Source organism: Camelina sativa, chromosome 11, assembly GCF_030686135.1.
Source record: "Camelina sativa cultivar CO46 ecotype springtype chromosome 11, ASM3068613v1".
NCBI classification, from domain to species: Eukaryota; Viridiplantae; Streptophyta; class Magnoliopsida; order Brassicales; family Brassicaceae; genus Camelina; species Camelina sativa.
The window spans coordinates 15,937-33,742 of NC_141890.1; the positions used below are offsets into that span (position 1 = coordinate 15,937).

Sequence of the window (17,806 nt, forward strand, 5' to 3'; positions counted from 1 at the left end):
ATAAAGTACATATCAAATCTATAAAAATATACAGAGCATACTTTGAACCAATATATTTACTCCTTTTGAACCATCAAAAAGTGAAATTGCTTTCGCTAATCTTTATTTACAATAAAAAAAAAGTAGGTATTTATTTACAATCTAAAAGTGAAATTGCTTTCGCTTATCCTTTCTACGATTTTGGTCAGTGTCTAAGTAAAAACTATGGTAGCTATTGAAGTTACCTCTTTTTAGTATACAGAGACTCTTTTTGAAGCTTCGATAAGAGCCGTCTGAGAACACAGCAGGAGCAATTCCCTTTGGCATGCTCCACGCATATGTACTTGCCCGTCAAAGAAGCCGGTGAGATCATTTCTCTTCATCACTTCATGAAGATGAATCAGAGCATGGCATCGAGTCAAGCCATGGATACTAAAACATTTTTGATGCATCATACTGGCCTGTGAGCGAGTTGCTCAAAACCATCCGACGCTCTTAAAATTGAATGTTGACGACTTGCTGAATTTTTGCTGATGTCTTACTTAATCAGCCTGAAACGGCTGTAAGGATCCCCATGTTTTCCCAACCTTCACTTTCACATGTAGAGGGACTGAAATATATAGAATAGAATTTATAATGTCAATATATATATATATATCACATATGTACATCACATACTAAGAAGCTTGTATACAAGGTAACATACCGAGGAGGAAAACCGCATTTTCCATGCTGGTTTGTAGCAATATTGCAGCTTCTTTTACATACAAAGGATCAACTTCCAGCACAAGTTCGTCATGCACCTGCGTTAAGATGTATCACAATAATTAGCTATAGACAATGATAAAATTACTTGCAGAAGGAAGTCAGATATTGCATGTATGGAAAAAAACGAAAATCAAATAAAAAAAAAGGTGGAAAACTCACTTGTAGAAGAATTCGGCATCTCCCCTTTAACATGTGAAACCTACTTTCAGTTGAAGAACTAGATGTTGCGGTACCAACATCATCAGCAATTGCAGAATAGATGTTTATCATCGCAATCTTGATTATATCAGCAGCAGATCCCTGAATAAACCCACAGCCCGGTAAAATTATTTAGTTAGGGACTCTTTCAACAAAGAGTTCTCTCTTAAGTGAATGAGACCCCTTAAAACCAATAGCACCAACCAAAGAGCGAAAAGGGAAGAGAACACTTTTCAATCTAAATAGATAGTTTTTGTGAAATAGACAGTCTATTAAACGTGAGAGGATAACACTAAGCGTCAGGGAGAAAGAAAGGAAGAAACAAGATCAGACCTGGCACATGGAATTTACAGCTTGCCTTTGAGCCTTAGATTTCTCTTTCGCATTCCCAAATTTTATTTTCGACAAGAACCGCCTTCTTCCCTTGAGAGTCTGAATGTATCTGCATATCAAAATGTTCTGCAATTATGATTATAATTCATAAAAGTACAACCCAATTGATCACATAAACTATGAGAAATATGATGGTTTAAAGGAACATATGGGAGTGGATTCAAACCAAATAGAAAGGGAAATAGAGTGTAACATCCTCACCCTTTTTCCTGGCAAAATGAAATGGTTTCGTTTAGCCAAGAGGTGACTGCAGGGAAAGAATTTTTAAAGCTTCTAATTTTCTCTTTGGCTTCATCTGAGCTGCACTCAAGCTGTTCTGCGAGCCTATTTGCACCCATTCCATAAAGAATTCCATAGATCAATCTTTTGGTCTGATCTCTATCATGTGGACTAACAGAACCTTCCGCTTTCCCAGTCCACTTTGCAGCTATCATTGTAAAGACATCACCTTCTGGCTGACTAAGCTGCGAAATCAACGAGGAATCTCTAGAAAAGTGTGCCATAAGTCGCAACTCTATCTGTGAATAATCTGCCGTCAAGAGTAACCAATTTTCCTGTGGTGGAAAAAGTCAACATTAAGTTCAACATTCAAGAAAACTTTTATGGCTAAGGTGATTAAAATACATGGGACCAAAGATGATGTGAAATACTCAACACTTTTGCCACTAAAAGACCTATTATTCAGTATGGTTCTATCCTACTCTGGAGTTGTGCAAGATTTTGTTGTCATCTTCATTCCTTCACACTGAATGAGCTTGAAATAATAAAACAGTCTTAACTTAGCAACTATGCGCTTCCAATACCTTTTCAACTGCATATGTGAAATCCCCTTAACCTCGGGTAACTAGCCTAATAACTCAGGGGGACCCAAACTACTGACCTCTCTACAATTATGCTCTGGAGGAAATAAATGCTTTCAGTTTTTTTTTTTTGCCATTCTAAATAAATGCTTTCAGTTGTACAGTTCTTTTTTGAGAAATAATTTCTAGTTGGCTTGAAGACCAAAGACAAAAACTTTTAGCAATTACATAGAAATTTACCTGAGTAGGAACAAAGAAGTCACGTGCATTTATTTTGTAACGATCAGCATGTGAATTTACGTCCTTTCCATGGTTATCCAATATGAACTCTACTTCATGCTCAACAGACTGCAGAAAAGTAACATGGTCATTAATTTTAAGATACACGACAGAATGAAAAAGGAAACATAGCAAAAGTCATACTTGGAGATTAGGCTCCTCTATGGAAACCCGCCCTGTTGCTGTTGATGTTTGAAGCCAGCGGCCATGCAAAGTGTACCTTTGCGTGCTCAAGCGTAGTTTAGCAAGCGAACAAATTGATCCAAGTGTACAATTTAAGAGCTTTGCCAAAGTGCGGTGTTCTTTGATAATTGGGACAACAGGATGCACATTCCTGGGACAAAGTTGTATACCAATGTGGTCAGACTAAAATAGAATCTCAGTAGCTTAGGGGGAATCGTGTTCTTGATAACATAACCGCAGACTTTTTCTTTACATAATGTACTGCTGAAAAGTACCTCAAAAAGTCTATTATCCTTTGTGATGAAAAAATAAAGAACACAATGTAAGGAAAATGAGTTAGTACTTTAGAATACCTTAAAAGATCCAAGCAATGCTTATCAGTACTTGGATGAAGTTTCCCTTTAGATTGGTTTTCCGGAATGGGCAATTTCAACTGTCCAAACAACACATTTGCAATATCAGCTGGGTTGTGCAATGAAAATGTCATGCCAGCCAATTCAAATGCTTTCTTCTCAAGGGACCGCAGTTTATCCCGCAATATATTCCGTGCTCTAAGGCATCCTTCTATATCGACGCCTATACCCCACAGTTCCATGTCTGCAAGGACATTAACCTGAAACACATAATGAAAGCATTATACTGCCGAAAAACAACTAACTTATCAGAGTTGAAATATCTTTGAATTGACTGCCTCCCTGGGCATTCCTCAGGAAGCTGTAAGGTAGCAAACACATGGCTGATTTGGAAAATACACATAAATATTTAACTTTAAGCACATCATCCAGCGGGATGCTGGTGAAGTTTAGAAAATCTTCCGTAACTAAAGCAAGTTAAAGAAGATATACCAGCGGCATTTCAGTGGTTGTCAGTGCTTCAATAAGTTCTTCAGAAACAAGAATCTTCCAAAGAGCTGAACAAAGGGCTCTTGTTTGAGCAACCCGTCTGCAGCAACCATTGTGGGCAACCCTTCGGATCTGATTCCTCCATCTGCCACTGCGATTAGCAGCTTCAGCTGCCTCTGGGGATAGTCTTTTCTTTACTTCCTTTAACACCACATTAACAGTTTTAGTAACTTTGGATCAAAAACTATAATAAGGAAGTACCTATAAGCTATATCTGTGGGATGATAGACAAACCAAGAGATGATAAAAGATAAAAAAGATATTTATACTTTGTTGCTTTTCTTGTTCAACACCGTCATCAGGACACATGATATATATTGCATTGATTCCAATAATAGTACATCTGGAATTACCTTATCTATATTTGGATTTGAGTGTCTTTCCTCATCTGGCCAAAGAATCCATGTCACAATGCTCATATCAATGGTTTGGCTTATGTGAAGCGGAGGCATCATTAACCAAGATCCATCAACCAACTCAAGATCTCTGATCCCTTCCGCATGATTTAGGCGAGTGCATCTTTGGATTGAAATGGCGGGACTCTTAAGCACCTGAATCTGGACTTTTAAATTCCATGTGAACTTTCTCGTACTTACATTCCCCATTATTTTACTGATTCTGTTCCACCTAGACTTTATAACATCAAACATGTTGTGGGTGGCAAAAACCTCCTTCTTGCCAACAACTGCATCCTCCTCGATAAGCTTTTGTTTTTCTACACATTCCAGGTTGGGAAGATCCTTATTAAGATTGACATAGTATACAGGGGAGCTGTTCCAGCAGATAGCAATTCCATGTATCTCATAAGAGATGCGGGAATTCAAATTTTGTAGTTTATTATAGTGGATGTCGAAAAAAAACTCGCCAGCAGATTCCCACAGTTCCAGGAATGAATCAAATCCGCCACTAATATTTCCTGCAGTTATTGGACCCTTTTCACCTGTACCATCCTTATTACTCAGAGTAATATGCGAATTCCTAGTCAAATGCTGATCCACATTGTCCTCAGTTTTTATCTCTCTGTCATCGTAAACAGGGATAGGGGAAGTATCACTGGAAAGAATACCAACAGCACTAGGCCCATTAGTGCCGACTGTAGTTCCTATAGGTTGAAGATTAGGAAGATGACTGGTCAAGTTAACTTCTGATGAAACCCCTAATACGACCTTTGGCTTTTCTCTGAGATTATCTGTATCAAAGGTTTCACATTCCATGTGCCCCTCTATGCTTAATCTTCCTGGAACATGTCGTACTTTTTCGGGACCAACAGAGCCTCTGGAATTGTCTCTTTCAGTAGTTTGTTTTCCATTGGGACTCATAGCAGGAGCAGAAGGCAAGGGCTTTGAAAGCTCATGAACATCCAAACCAAGTGACTTAAAAGCAGAGAATGCAGTAGCCCTTGCCTCTTCTGCTTTCTCAAGAACAATTTTGCGTGCCCCGTTCTTAATTTTCTTGGCTAATCCCAAGTGTATCTTTCTTTGTCCTGTACCTGATACACCATATTAACTCTGAGCACATTAGATGAAAGAGATACAATATTCTTTCTGACAAACATTCTACTTATCAATGTTTTATATAAGCAAGCGAGATCTCAATGAAGCAACCAAAACATCAATTTAAACTGTCTAAGAAAACTGATTTACCTTCTGCAGCCCACGCTGAAGATTCAAAGAGAGCTTTGACAATTTCAGGGATGGATGCTTCAGCTATCGCCTGAGATGTACGCAAGCCAGCTTTGTACAACGCTCTAGCTCTTGAACCCTATTTATTCAAAACCAAAAACCATCCTTAGCAAGAGTCTTCATATCCTAGCTATAAGTTCCTGGAAGCTGCAAGTACCTTTATATATGGAATGCTAGTAAGTTCAACAATCTCAGCCCTGACACCAAATGAAACACGGTTCTGGAACTTGGCAACTAATCCTTCCAAATCATGCCATCCCAGCCTCTCACAGAACACTGAAACCATGGAAGAAAACCTTCCAGCATTCTCCTGTAGCGCTTGAACCATGCCTCTAGCCACTTTGAACGCTTCACAGACCTCAGTCACAGAAGCTTCCTGCATTGCATAGTTCAAATACAAAAACAAACAAGTTAGCTATTAGAGACGTCGATCATCACCGTGCTTTCTGATGCAAAAGCAAACGTTTTTAAAAAAATTTAAAACAGGAAATATGATACAAACCAATTCATGCAAGGGCCAAACAAGTAGGAAATGTAAGTTAAATAAGCAGATTAACAAAATATAATGAAGCGTAGATGATCATGCAAGCTAGTAGGGGTTTACATATACAAGAACCAAAATAAAAGCTTTAGCAAAGATAAAACACAAAAAAAACGGAAAAAAAAAAACAAAAAAGCGGGGGAGGGGGAGAGGGGCACCTGAACTAATTTTGACAAGATGAGAGCAACGAAAAATCGCTTGCACACTCGAAGCATTTGTTCATCTGAAAGCATTTTCATGCTTGTTGAACCATGCCGATTGTCATATTCTCCACGCAAATTGTTTTTTACATCCTGTGATCTGTTTCGAGTGCGAACTGTTGCACCATGTGCCATGCGCATCAGGAAAGGTTCGACCACTCCAACTCTATTGCCAACAGACTGAAATTGAGAGATAAAAAGTAAAAGTATCAGCGTATAAAGATTTTCTCAAAAAAAACTACATGCACAAATAACAAGACCTGACTTTTATAGTTCTATTCAAAAAGCTGCAAAACACTTGAAGGTTGCAATTCAGCTTTCCACAACGGAAGTGAAGGAGAAAGAGAATGCATAACTATTTTGTAAAACACTAAAATTTTAATAAGAAGAATAACATCTAAACTAGAATAACAGTCAATTTAGAGGAAGAAGATAGCTAAAAACATACTTTCTGCTTATCAACATATAGTTATGCCATACATTAATAGAGAGAACAAAAGTTACAAAATTACCTGCTCTAAAGGAGACAATTCCATGAACCGTTCATAATACAATTCCCAGTTTGGTTCAACACCAACATTGATTGGTGTGACTAAGTAGACCAAATGTAAATCAGAAGCCATAACTAGTCCTTCACGTGCTCGTAGAAGATCATCCAGCACTATCTGCAGCAACACCAATTACATGGACGTCAAACATGCTTACACAATACTACATAAAATGCAATTTCAGTTATAAAGAGTCAGATTGGATTACAAGTGACTCCTCTGGGCAGAGTGAACTGCCAAAAGATCCACGTCCAAGGGGTGTTGCAGTGTATAACTTTGTCTCTTCATTCCACTCAAGAAATTTCCTGTGGCACAGCCACCGAAGAGAATCCTGAGCTGATTTGACCACATCTTGAAAGGGCTTTGTAGAATTCAGAAGTGTACATCTAACATAGCGATGAATATCTTTGGCAGTCTGAACAATTCCACCAGCCACAACTTCTAGAATTGCATGAGTCATTCCATTTTTATCCTCAGATAAACAAGACTGCAATGGTGGGCAGGTTTCATTAAGAAGTGCCATTATTCGCTTGAGTTCTCCAGGTTTGCAGATCAACACCTATTAAGAATATAAATTTAGAACAAGAACCAAAAGCCTAGAACACTGACACTCCAAACAAGAAAAAATGTATGTGAACATATGTCTAAGAAATGGAACAATGCATGCTTAAAAAGACAGAAGTTTTGATATGAAGTTTCCAGAGTCACAGAGAAGACATACACTTTCTCCTTTTGTATCAATCCCAGTCCGCCCAGCTCGACCAGACATTTGCTTGTACCTTGTTCCATCAATAAAATCACGGCCAATCATTGGTTGTCGAAAAATAACCCTCCTTGCAGGCAGATTAACCCCAGCCGCCAAAGTGGATGTAGCTGTTAAGACACGTACGAGACCCTTACGGTAACAGGTTTCAACTATCTCTCTTTCTTCTACCTGTAATACAAGTAGAGTTAGTTGGCTAGTGTACTAATGAATATCGATATTCACTTTGCGTAAAATTCACCGTCGCCCATGTCAATAGAAAAAGAATCACAATCCCAGTATATAATCTAACCAGACAAGAAAAGAAAGAAACTATGGTGAATGTGTAAACATACTGTAAGACCAGCATGGTGATAGGCAACCCCAGAGGGAAGAGTTTCTTCTAGTACAGGATCTACTCCAGACGGAGACCTTCGCAGGGCATCAATAGCCGATCTGATATCCATAAACTCACTATTTTCACCATCAACGTCTACGGGAACCTTTTTAATGAACTTTGAAATATGCCTAGCAGTTGATTCGCATCCTTTTCGACTCGAACAAAATATCAGCACTGAATTGCCTTCTTGAACAACCTGGATCGCAACAGTAAATGTGAGTATTCCTTCTTGAACAAAATACGCGTATATGTTTTATCAAAAACATATAGAAAAAATACAAGTACTAAATTAAGACTTTATACAGAAAGACATAAGAAGACACATAACTCGCCCGAGCCATTACCTCGTTACAAAGCTCAACTATATGGTCTGGGTCTTTTCCTCCCATATCAGCAACTTTTGGTATAGTCCTCACAACTTCCATCTTTTTATTGTAAATAGTGCTCCCAACCTTAATATACTCCTCTAGTGGAACTGGTCGAAACTCTGTTTGATATAAAGCTGCCTTTCAACATGTAAAACAAAAATAAAGTTAAAAGGCCACAATAACTTTGCAAAATGTTTCAATAGAGGTGAAGACAATAGCTTCGGAAAGTAACAAATAGAGAAAAACTATCATCACGCATTTAATAGATCTGAAGATAAACATGTCTTCATTTTACTGAAACCATAAAGCTTATTAACAATCACAAACAGTATTTCTGCCATATTCTTATAATTCCCATAGAATTCACAAATACTTGTATATCTGAAGATAAGTGTCATGCAACTGAGTGAGAGCAAAATATATACACACAAATTGTGATTTTTTCTTACTTGAAGCCAGTCAGCAACTGCTCCAACATTCGGCATTGTAGCACTCATACCCACAATTTGTAGGCCATGAGCAGGATCAGCCTTGCCACTGCTATTCCCTGAACTCTCACCACTACTTGATTCTGAACTTCCTTCACCAGCAGCATAACGAAGTTTCGTCAACATAAGTTCCAAAAGATAACCCCTATGTTGGTCACCCACCTATATAAACCATGCGCAGAAGATTCTGCATTCAGTACCAACTATACGAAGATAAAGCAGATTAAAAACAAAGATTAGAAAAAAGGTGGTTTCAGACAGTTATATGCTTATCCGAGATGAGATATTTGAAAACCATACCATATGTAGCTCATCTATAACTATTATCCCAAGTTCTGACAAACGACCCTCTTCAAGCAAGCGATTTATCAAAGAGTTGGCCTTCTCAATCGTGCAGACAGCCACAGAAGTGCCCTTAGGAAGTGTTCCACCACCCTGATTTCCATAGTAACTACGAACATGCTTACCAAGTGGTTCAAGAAGGACCTCAAGGTGTTCTGCCTGCACCCAATTGCAAATACAACTAAACTTACAGAAAGTGATAATATATAACGTGTAGGATGCTTGGAGAAACAAACGAAACCTTCTCGGCGCAAATGGATACATAAGGTAGCACAAGCAATGCCATTTTTCCAGTTGTTATGACCCGTCGCAGCATCAAGACTTCTGCAACAAAACTTTTACCAGCACTGCACAAACAACATGGTTTTGAAATTGAACATGAATTCTTGTAAGATAGAAGCCTGTTAGTGAGATTAATCATACTGCTATCATGATCTGAAGAAAGTATAAGAAAAGAAGAAACTTTGAATTGGCAGATACCTTGTAGAAGCACAATATACCAAATTCCTTTTCTGCAAAACACCATCAACCTGAAGACACTCGACCTAGAAAATTCACAATTTGTATTCAGCTAATAAAAAGGACGTCAGAAGCAATAACATGCATACAAGAAAGAATAGGAAAACTTTTTCAGATATAATACTACTGACCCAAAATCACTCATTAATCCACAACAAAACTTAGAAAGTATAACTACAAAAGTTAAGAAAGAGTCGAAAATAAAAATTGCCTAGAAGTTTTGTACAAATTCATAAAACATATAAATAGGAAGAAACCAACATATATCACATGTACAACCACCGCATAAATGATATAATAATGTCATGAAAGGAACAAAGCATGAAAAGCAAATACTTTTGGATGGCGAATACTAGCTGCTGGCTCTCAGCTAATATTACACTTTTTAAACTGTACTAAGGAAGCAAATTCACATCTATCTATCTATCCAGGAGTAGGAATATAGAAAATAATGATCAGTTGTATCTAAATATTATCAACAAATAACAACCCACAAATCAACAAACAGTTATGTACCTGCCAAGGATAGAGTTTAGATATTCCTTTCTTATTGTAAACGCTGCAAACTTCTGAGGGAAGCCAAGTGCTAAGATTTAAACCATCTTTATTACGATCAGAGCTTGAAGGAGTATGACTTTCTTCAGATTCACTAGAATCAACTGATTTCCTTAAGTTGCCTATCATAGAAACAGATCTTTCACTATGATTTTCCTCGCACAACAAAACTTTGTTTCTTTCGGATTCTGGATACACCCTGCCTATCGAGATATTATCTGCCTGAGCATTATTTGCAATATCAAGACATCCTTTATCATCAACAAAAACAGATTCAGATATCCTGCTGATTCCTAGAGTACTGTTATTCTGATCAAATGAAGCACATCGCTCTTGGTTACCTCCGTTTGTTTTCTTATCCTGAAACAAAAGTTCAAGGTTCTTGACAGGAAGCGGAGATGCTTCTTTATTAAAATCTCTCCCATGCGTCTCTACGACCTTTGAAAAACCAATGGCTTCTTTATCCTTTACTCTGCTTTCATCTATATCTAAACTTCTCTTCAATTTTTCACTGCAATTATCTGTTTTGTTGCTGCATGAAATAATAGTTCCATGTTGAGTTCCATTTTTAGCTTCTACGGAACCAGATTGCTCAAATGGAATTGTCAAACCATCAGCAACTTGAATTGCTTCATTCCAGAAAGAATCTCCAGGTGAGAACATTGAGCTACCACTTCCTGACTTAGGGGTTCCAACAGGACATGATTTAACGGCTGATCCAGGTGTGTGGCATTCAGTTAAATGAGCAGACGATTCTGGTGCCTTAGTACACTTCCTCAAGCCCATTGGAATTTCAATAAGTTCATTGCTCGGTATCTGTGAATATATTAGAACAGACACATAAAATAATATAAGATGAATCACTATGGCAAGAGGACAGGTAACCATTACTGCTGATTTCACTTATATTTTCTTATACCTTCTTTGTAGGGTCTGAAACAGATTTAACTCTTTTATCAGCAATACTAGCGAGTGATTCAGGCTTACTCCCGAGAGGATATGCAAGTTCATCTAGTGATGGTATAATTTGGGAATCACAGCGTCTCTTGTGAGAAATTTTAATATCTTTGGATGGTGATGATGAACTGCTTTGACGCTTCAGTTCACATGCCTTCTGATGTGAAGGTGAGCCAATAACAGACTGCATTCCACTGCAATAAAACAGAACAATTGACTAGTCAGACAAATAAAAGAATGGATGTTTCACCAAAGAACTCCTTCATGGTAATGGAAAGAATAGAAAATTCAGCACAATGGACATTACCTACAATACAAGGACAAGAAACCAGTGGCAAAGTCTCTCAGTTCTAATTTATCTTTCTGGCTAGCACAGAGGAAACCATCTGTTGCATGAGTTTCAGTTGTAGCAACACTTTCTTTATCCAAATCTTGAGATCCGTTCTGGTTCAAACACCCTTCAACTCCTATAGAAGTTGCAGGCATTACAGGTTTAGGCACGCAGGGGCGTACATTTTCACCAGCAGACGAAGCAGAAACCTCCAAATCCAACTTTCTTGTAAACGCTTCCTGCCTTGCCTGCAACCCACTGTTGAAAGTGCTTTTGTCATCCAGAGAGGCTTTCAAGTAATTGTCCAAAGTGCCTTTGTCTCCAGGAGACTTTTCTCCTGTCACCTTCACATTTTTCTCATTTCTCCCAGACTTCAAATTTGGTGAAGAATGTTTCCTCTTCTTCGAATGAAAAAACTAGTAGTACAGTAACAAACAATAATAAGAAAATTTAGTCAGTACAAACATACTTTAGCTTCAATATCAGAAAAAAAAAACTCAATCCTAACTAATTCACTGTTCATAACTTGAATTAAGGAAAAGCTTCAAAAAAAAAAACCTTAATTTATGGGAAATCCATATCAAAATTGAAACTTTTTCATGGAAAGAAGAAAAAAAACGAGTCTTTCACTATCTTAGGTGAAAATTAAAATTACGAGATTCCACCTAAAGGTGGTTACGGGTCTACTCGAACAATTCAATTTCAATACATAGTTCATCGGATATTAAAGACAAGTTCTTCAAGTCAGAAACTTTAACGCACAAAAGAGAAAGAAGAAGTACAAACATCGACACTCGTCGACACTTCGCGAAGACAAGTTTCTCAGAGAAAGAGAGAGAAACGGACCTGATCAATCCGCGATTTAGAGGAATCCGAGTCCATCGGCGGAGAAGGAAGAGTAACCGCCGGAGATCTGGAAATAAACCCTAGTCGGCGAGTTTAGCGCCGGGGGGAGTGAAGAGCGCCCAAATTGGAGGCAGATGTAGAAAATTAAAAATCTGTAGCGTTTGAATTTTTGATTTCAGAGCTGCTCTCTCTCTCTCTCTCTCTCTCTCTCTCTATTTCTGTATTATTTATTTTTATATCTTTCCTTAAAAAGTTCGAATTTTTTTTTTTTTTTTTTGGTTTTCACGCTCGAAATTTCAATTTGAACTATAAAGTTGTTTTTGGCTCCATGTCTCTCAAATAACATTAAGGAAGATATGATAAAAATTCGTTTTAGTCAAGTATGCAACGAGTTTGGGAGTGCCAAGTCATCTTTTACCAACTCACATTAGCACAAATGCGTTTGATACAATCATACATATACAAGTGCGTTTATGTACTAAGTGAGCATCAAAAGGGCTTAAACCAACCAAATGACTTAGTTAAATGTGAGGTTTTTTAGTCAAGCATATGCAATCCTAGAGAACGAATCACAGAGTGTGAATGCAACCAGCCAATTGGGTTAAAACATACACACATACATAAACAAAAGGGGAGAAGAATCGAAAAGTAACAAAAAGGCAAACCTTTCCTCTCAGAAAACAAAGGAGGACTCATACTAACAAAAAAGGAGATCAACTACTAATAAATGTTTCTTTTGCCAACACTCAATAATTGCAATCAGTAAGTGACTAAGTGGTATTGCTCTGTTTGATTATACTCAAGTTTGAGTTAATGTTATATATAGCATTATTCGTCCCAACTTTTGTTTTTCTTTTTACTTAATGAAAAATTCCGACCAAGCTCCAAAGTCCAAACATGCATAGTTACATTTGAAAATTCATTCTAGTTTTATTCATAAGCCAAGGGCTATATATATAAACGAAGCAACGGAGCCATATAATAAAGTAAAGAGATCTTAAAGTATCCATGCCATGAACGAGGTTGCAAGTGTGGCGGCACAGCTTTTAAGCAACATATTGCTAATCATTTTTCTGCTGGTTTTTCCGCTGCGTGTCTACACGCACAATTGTGCTTATGCTTCTTCGATTTCTCATCCTGAGTCTTGAGCTCATTTCCAGCCACAAGGAAGAACGCAGTGTGCCTGATACAGACAGATACAGCTTGTTAATATCTGCCGAAATTCTTAAGGTTTAAAGTGAATAAAACAGACCCCAATCAAACTTCCATCGAACTATTTTTTTAATTTGGTTCTGAATTTACAGTGTGTTTGACTCTGAGAAGAAGATGGTGTTACCTGAAGAACTTCATCATTTTGATTTTAGAGTCCTGGTCGATGTCAAGCGAATCGTCGAGAGCGTTTTGCATGTGGTGTAGCCATCTCTCTGCAGCTTGATGGGTCACTGGAAATGGACGGTGACGTCCGATCAAAGCAGGATGACCTACACATTGGCAAGATATAACAAACAGCCACAAAGTAAGCACGAGTTTGGGAAATGCCAAGTCATCTTTTTAGTCAAAACCAACTCACATAGGCGCAAGCGCAAAAGTGTATTCTAAAATAAACAAGTGCGTCTGTGTGAACTAAGTGAGCATCAAAAGGGCTAAACCAAATGAGTTAGCTAATGTGCGGTTCTTAGCCAAAGCATATACAACCTAGAGAACAAGATATGAATGCAATCAGCCAAAATTGGGTTAAAACACACACACACACATAAACAAAAGGGGAGAAGAATCGAAAAGTAAGAAAAAAAAAAAGACAAACCTTTCCTCTGAGAAAACAAAGGAGGGCCTCCCATACGCTGGACGAAGAACTCATACTGGTTCTGGATGGCATCTTCTTTGTTTGCGTCAGAAAATATAGATCGAAACCATTCTTCTTCGTCATCATATACCCTACTCTCCACCATTTCCAAAACCAAGAATCAACAAGATATCCCTTAAGAACAAACAACACAGGTCCATAACTGTCAAAAATCTTGAGAGTTCACTAGTGTGGACACATACTGTATATAACAAATCTGTTGAACAAAGCAGAGACTGGACTTGAATCACTTGAAATTTTTTATAAAAAAAATCACACTTTCAACCACAGTATCCTAGGCTAAACCCAGATTAAATGGAAAGGAATGAGCCAGAGGAAACAGATAGTTAGAAAAGGGAATTGAAAGAACCTGGTGTAGAAATTGGTGGAGAGATTGATAAAGGTCTGAAGACCGAGCTTTTCGAACAGATTGGATTCGTCGATAGCGAAGGCCTCAGCCTGATCGACGCCGCTCAACACCGATGCCTTCTCCTGCAGCGATTGCATCTCTCTCTCTCTATCTCTGGTTCGGAGTGGTGAGTAGAGAAACTGTGGGCGATACGATTGATTTTTTTTTTTTTTAAAGGAATGGGGCTTTCTCTTTATCTCTCTCTCGTGGTGGTCGCGTGGAGGCAACGCTCTCTTTCTTTCGTGTAGTTTTTTATTTAACTAGTACTAGATAGAGAGAGACTTGTGTTTGGAGTTTGGACCTTCTTTTTTTTTTATTCTCTTTGGTCCCAGTCAATTTATAAAATTAAATTCCTCTTGTTATCAGTTATCACTATGTCATTGTCAACATTGTCTTTTCTTTTCTTTTTTTTCTTCTGGAAATTTTCCACAAATGGTTTTTGAGCTAAAGAAATTAACCAAACTGATCATATACGTACCTAAATATTTTTTTTATTTGTTATTGGCAGTTTTTGTTTTTTGGGCCTATAATACAAATTGGACTTAACTAGGCCTGTATTAAAGCCCATTACTCCAAACTCTTTATTCGCGATTTGCGTTTGTTGAAGAAAAGAAAAAAGTGATTTAAAATCCGCGTTTTAAATAAGACACGAGGCTGAGCTTTTGACCACCACGAAGGATATATCAACGGCGTCGTCTCTCTGTAATTGTGGATTTTGTCCGGTGAGGCGATGGCGACGAACAACAGAGAAGCAAGGAGGCGGAAGATCTTAGAAAGAGGATCTGATCGTTTAGCTTTTATTACTGGTCAAATCAACGGCGTTCCTCCTCCAATCTCTCCTTCCGATTCTACTTCTTCCCTTTCCCACTCTCTTCTCCAATCCTTCCCGGACACGAGTCCCTCGCCTCATCAGATACCTCAAGATGAAATCGGTGCTCTCTCTCACTCTTTAGGGCATATTATTAAAGTCGTTGAATTGTTCGATTTCCGTTGGTTGTTTATGTGTGTATTTGCATTGCATCTTGCTTTTCTCGTTTTTGTTATTTTCGCATTGGGCGGTGAGAAGATAAAGCCATGCTTTTTTTTTTTTTAATTTGGAGCTAGGTGCTGTAAGTTTGTTGTTAATTGAAATCAAGTAGGCTTCTTTGATCATATACTAAAACATTGTGGAATTCATGTTTGCAAGTATCATGTGTAGGAACCCCCACCATTGGATGTTTGAATTAGCGTAAATTTGTAGATTAGAATAAGACGCACAAGTATCCACATTTATATGTTTTAGTATATTGTGTCCTCTGATTGAAGTAGTACAATGGGCTGTGAAGCTGCTATATCCAAGTGGGAAACTACTTTACTTAAGTTGAATTTAGATCTTAACGAAGGTAGTATCTGTTATGAACCTGATTTCTCTGTTCCCTGCTTGTGCTTAAGTCACCTCGCACTTTGAAGTTTCCTTTTCCCATTCTGTGAATTTTCTTCCCAGGGGCGGTTCAACCACACTACCACAGTTAAGTGTTTGGAACGCTCAATTATGTTGTGTTTTTAATATTTGCTTGCCTTGTATTGTGCCACAAAGTTTCGTGAAAGATATTTTTAATGTTTCGTGAGGCTTACCTTTACACTACGCTTAATGGATAAGCAAGCATGTCAAAATGTTAGCATCATTTATATGTTGTTGATTCCAATCTCTTATAAGCATAATAAGAGACGCCAGGGGGTAACTTACTTGTTTTGTTGTGGTTTTGCAGCTCTCACAAGTCCACAGGAAAACATCTCCAATGCTGCGGTGGTTGATAATACAGATCATATCATCCATCAAAGCAGAGCAGAATCGGTCCAGCCTCAGAGGTACGCTGAAACATTGGCAGAACCCTCTGCTTCAGATCCTAGCGACGCAACAATACAACCAACTCCTACAACTTCAAGTGCTCAAATTCCATCAGTGGTAGATTTAGGTGCTTCTCAAGCATTTATTCCTCTGGCTAGTTTTGTGAACACCATCAAACCAAAGCACATTGGAGCGGCCATTGATGCTTCAGAATACCTACGGATGTTCTCAGCTCTTGGGATTGCACTTGTTGTCATACTATCTCGTCTCGGGTTCTCTTCCCTAGTCAACATAGTAAGCTTCAGGCCTGTTTTCTTGCTCATATTGACCGATGCCACAATTGTGCTTGGACGTGTTCTGCTGAGTCATCGTGGAGATTCGCCCTCAGCCTCTGCCTCGGAGACAGTAATGAATGGGCAGGGTATAGCAGAACAAGTGAGCAATGCTTTGGAGACGGTGATGATGGTAAAGAAGATAATGGACGCGCTTCTAATGGATTTTAGCTTGTACGCTGTGATTCTCATATGTGGCCTCTTGGTCACCCAAAGCATCTTTCCTTAGGTCATTTATCAAGTAGGTTTGTTTATGCTCGGTAGTTTTGTGTTTGTTTGCTTCTGGTTTTAAAATTATAGTTAGCTCCAAAACATTTGTACTTACATATCAGTTACATCGTTTTTTATTTTATTTTGAGTTACCCTTTTGGTTGATGCTAAGTAAGTTCACTTGCGCGACAGATCATTATTATTTATTGGTGTTCAGTACTTTGGAAAAAGACAATTTAGGGTTCTCCTTCGTTTGTTTCGTATACTGTAGTAGTGTATTAGGGTAGTTGGGTATCACGTCTCAGTTGGGAAAAGCGTATATTTCTATCCGTACTATTTGTAAAGTGTATATTTCTACCTGAACAAAAGAGAAGTGTATTATCCAACTGGAACGCCAATAAAATTCAAAATTACTACCCAAACTTTGAAGCGTTATCGATAATACTACATTGACATAAAAACTGTTAGTCAACCGTTAAATATGAGTGATTCGTATGACACATAAGCAATGATGTGGCAAGAGTTTTTGGAATCAAACTCAAAACGACGTCGTTTTGATTTGGGGGAAAAATTTCAATTAGGGTTTTTTTTTTTTTTGATTTCACGATTCATTTCTCTCTTTCTCTTTCTCTTTCTCTGCGAAGGCGAAAATGGAGAACGAGGATTGAAGTTAATTGCGAGGGATAAGTGTAGAGGAAACAAGGCGTGAATCGTGGGAGTTGTTAGCATTACCCACAATCGTTTCTACAGAAGCGAAAATGAGGTATTTTTAGTTCGTATTTTGTCGTATTTTTGGTATTAAATCTTGTATTTTTGGTAATACACAATCGATTTTTGGTATTAAATCTTGTATTTTGTCTTGTTTTTGTTTAATAGTTGCATAATGTAGATATTTGGAGACAATAATTTGAAGTTTTATCTTTAAAGAGTCGTATTTGTTTACTGCACACTAAGTGTTTGATTAAATGCTTGAGTGTTTGAAACTTTGTATAATTTTTTTTTGTTGACAGCAATCCGGATCATGTGACATTCCTTGTGTATTTTGGAGGGTATTGGGTGAAGAATCATGTAGGAGATGTTGCTTATCTCAATGGTAAAGATATAGCTATAGAATGTAAACCAGAAGAGTTTTTCATCAAGTTGTCGGCGGAGTTGGGGGAGGG

The 17,806-nt window shown here is 37.9% G+C and overlaps 3 protein-coding genes across 4 annotated transcripts; 1 reads left to right on the forward strand and 2 right to left on the reverse strand.

Moving 5' to 3' along the window:
* Positions 1-41: 41 nt before the first annotated feature.
* LOC104730000 (helicase and polymerase-containing protein TEBICHI-like) lies at positions 42-12,228 on the reverse strand. The gene is made up of 26 exons (XM_087476020.1): positions 12,022-12,228; positions 11,152-11,591; positions 10,807-11,038; positions 9,849-10,703; positions 9,294-9,358; positions 9,055-9,160; positions 8,772-8,972; positions 8,433-8,633; positions 7,960-8,121; positions 7,572-7,811; positions 7,195-7,407; positions 6,682-7,032; positions 6,438-6,590; positions 5,884-6,105; positions 5,342-5,560; positions 5,146-5,263; positions 3,856-4,991; positions 3,446-3,643; positions 2,954-3,213; positions 2,562-2,751; positions 2,379-2,486; positions 1,540-1,892; positions 1,279-1,387; positions 907-1,047; positions 686-782; positions 42-589 (listed from the first exon to the last, which is right to left on the reverse strand). Exons 1-26 carry the CDS (start codon positions 12,055-12,057, stop codon positions 522-524), a joined length of 6,474 nt encoding a protein of 2,157 aa, XP_087332146.1. The 5' UTR covers positions 12,058-12,228; the 3' UTR covers positions 42-521.
* Positions 12,229-12,926: 698 nt separating this feature from the next.
* On the reverse strand, positions 12,927-14,681 carry LOC147933460 (two-on-two hemoglobin-3-like). Of its 2 annotated transcripts, none has more exons than XM_087470923.1 (4): positions 14,235-14,681; positions 13,826-13,956; positions 13,358-13,502; positions 12,927-13,204 (listed from the first exon to the last, which is right to left on the reverse strand). In XM_087470923.1, exons 1-4 carry the CDS (start codon positions 14,369-14,371, stop codon positions 13,087-13,089), a joined length of 531 nt encoding a protein of 176 aa, XP_087327049.1. In that variant the 5' UTR covers positions 14,372-14,681; the 3' UTR covers positions 12,927-13,086. The 2 variants fall into 2 exon arrangements, with proteins under 2 accessions (XP_087327049.1, XP_087327050.1); XM_087470924.1 differs by having other exon boundaries at positions 13,826-13,999; positions 14,235-14,501.
* Positions 14,682-14,842: 161 nt separating this feature from the next.
* On the forward strand, positions 14,843-16,814 carry LOC147933461 (uncharacterized). Its single transcript, XM_087475485.1, has 2 exons — positions 14,843-15,205; positions 16,022-16,814. Exons 1-2 carry the CDS (start codon positions 15,004-15,006, stop codon positions 16,660-16,662), a joined length of 843 nt encoding a protein of 280 aa, XP_087331611.1. The 5' UTR covers positions 14,843-15,003; the 3' UTR covers positions 16,663-16,814.
* Positions 16,815-17,806: the final 992 nt, after the last annotated feature.

What these genes read in the sequence shown, in the direction of transcription:
- LOC147933461 (XM_087475485.1), top strand. Translation starts at nt 15,004, where the DNA reads ATGGCGACGAACAACAGAGAAGCAAGGAGGCGGAAGATCTTAGAAAGA. An exon ending in GATACCTCAAGATGAAATCG is followed by an intron (nt 15,206 to 16,021) that starts GTGCTCTCTCTC and finishes GTGGTTTTGCAG; the next exon opens with CTCTCACAAGTCCACAGGAA.
- LOC104730000 (XM_087476020.1), bottom strand. Translation starts at nt 12,057, where the DNA reads ATGGACTCGGATTCCTCTAAATCGCGGATTGATCAG. An exon ending in TTGATACAAAAGGAGAAAGT is followed by an intron (nt 7,033 to 7,194) that starts GTATGTCTTCTC and finishes TATTCTTAATAG; the next exon opens with GTGTTGATCTGCAAACCTGG. An exon ending in CTGTAAATTCCATGTGCCAG is followed by an intron (nt 1,048 to 1,278) that starts GTCTGATCTTGT and finishes GGGTTTATTCAG; the next exon opens with GGATCTGCTGCTGATATAAT.
- LOC147933460 (XM_087470923.1), bottom strand. Translation starts at nt 14,371, where the DNA reads ATGCAATCGCTGCAGGAGAAGGCATCGGTGTTGAGCGGCGTCGATCAG. An exon ending in TTTGTTTTCTCAGAGGAAAG is followed by an intron (nt 13,503 to 13,825) that starts GTTTGTCTTTTT and finishes GCCAATGTGTAG; the next exon opens with GTCATCCTGCTTTGATCGGA. An exon ending in AAAATGATGAAGTTCTTCAG is followed by an intron (nt 13,205 to 13,357) that starts GTAACACCATCT and finishes TGTCTGTATCAG; the next exon opens with GCACACTGCGTTCTTCCTTG.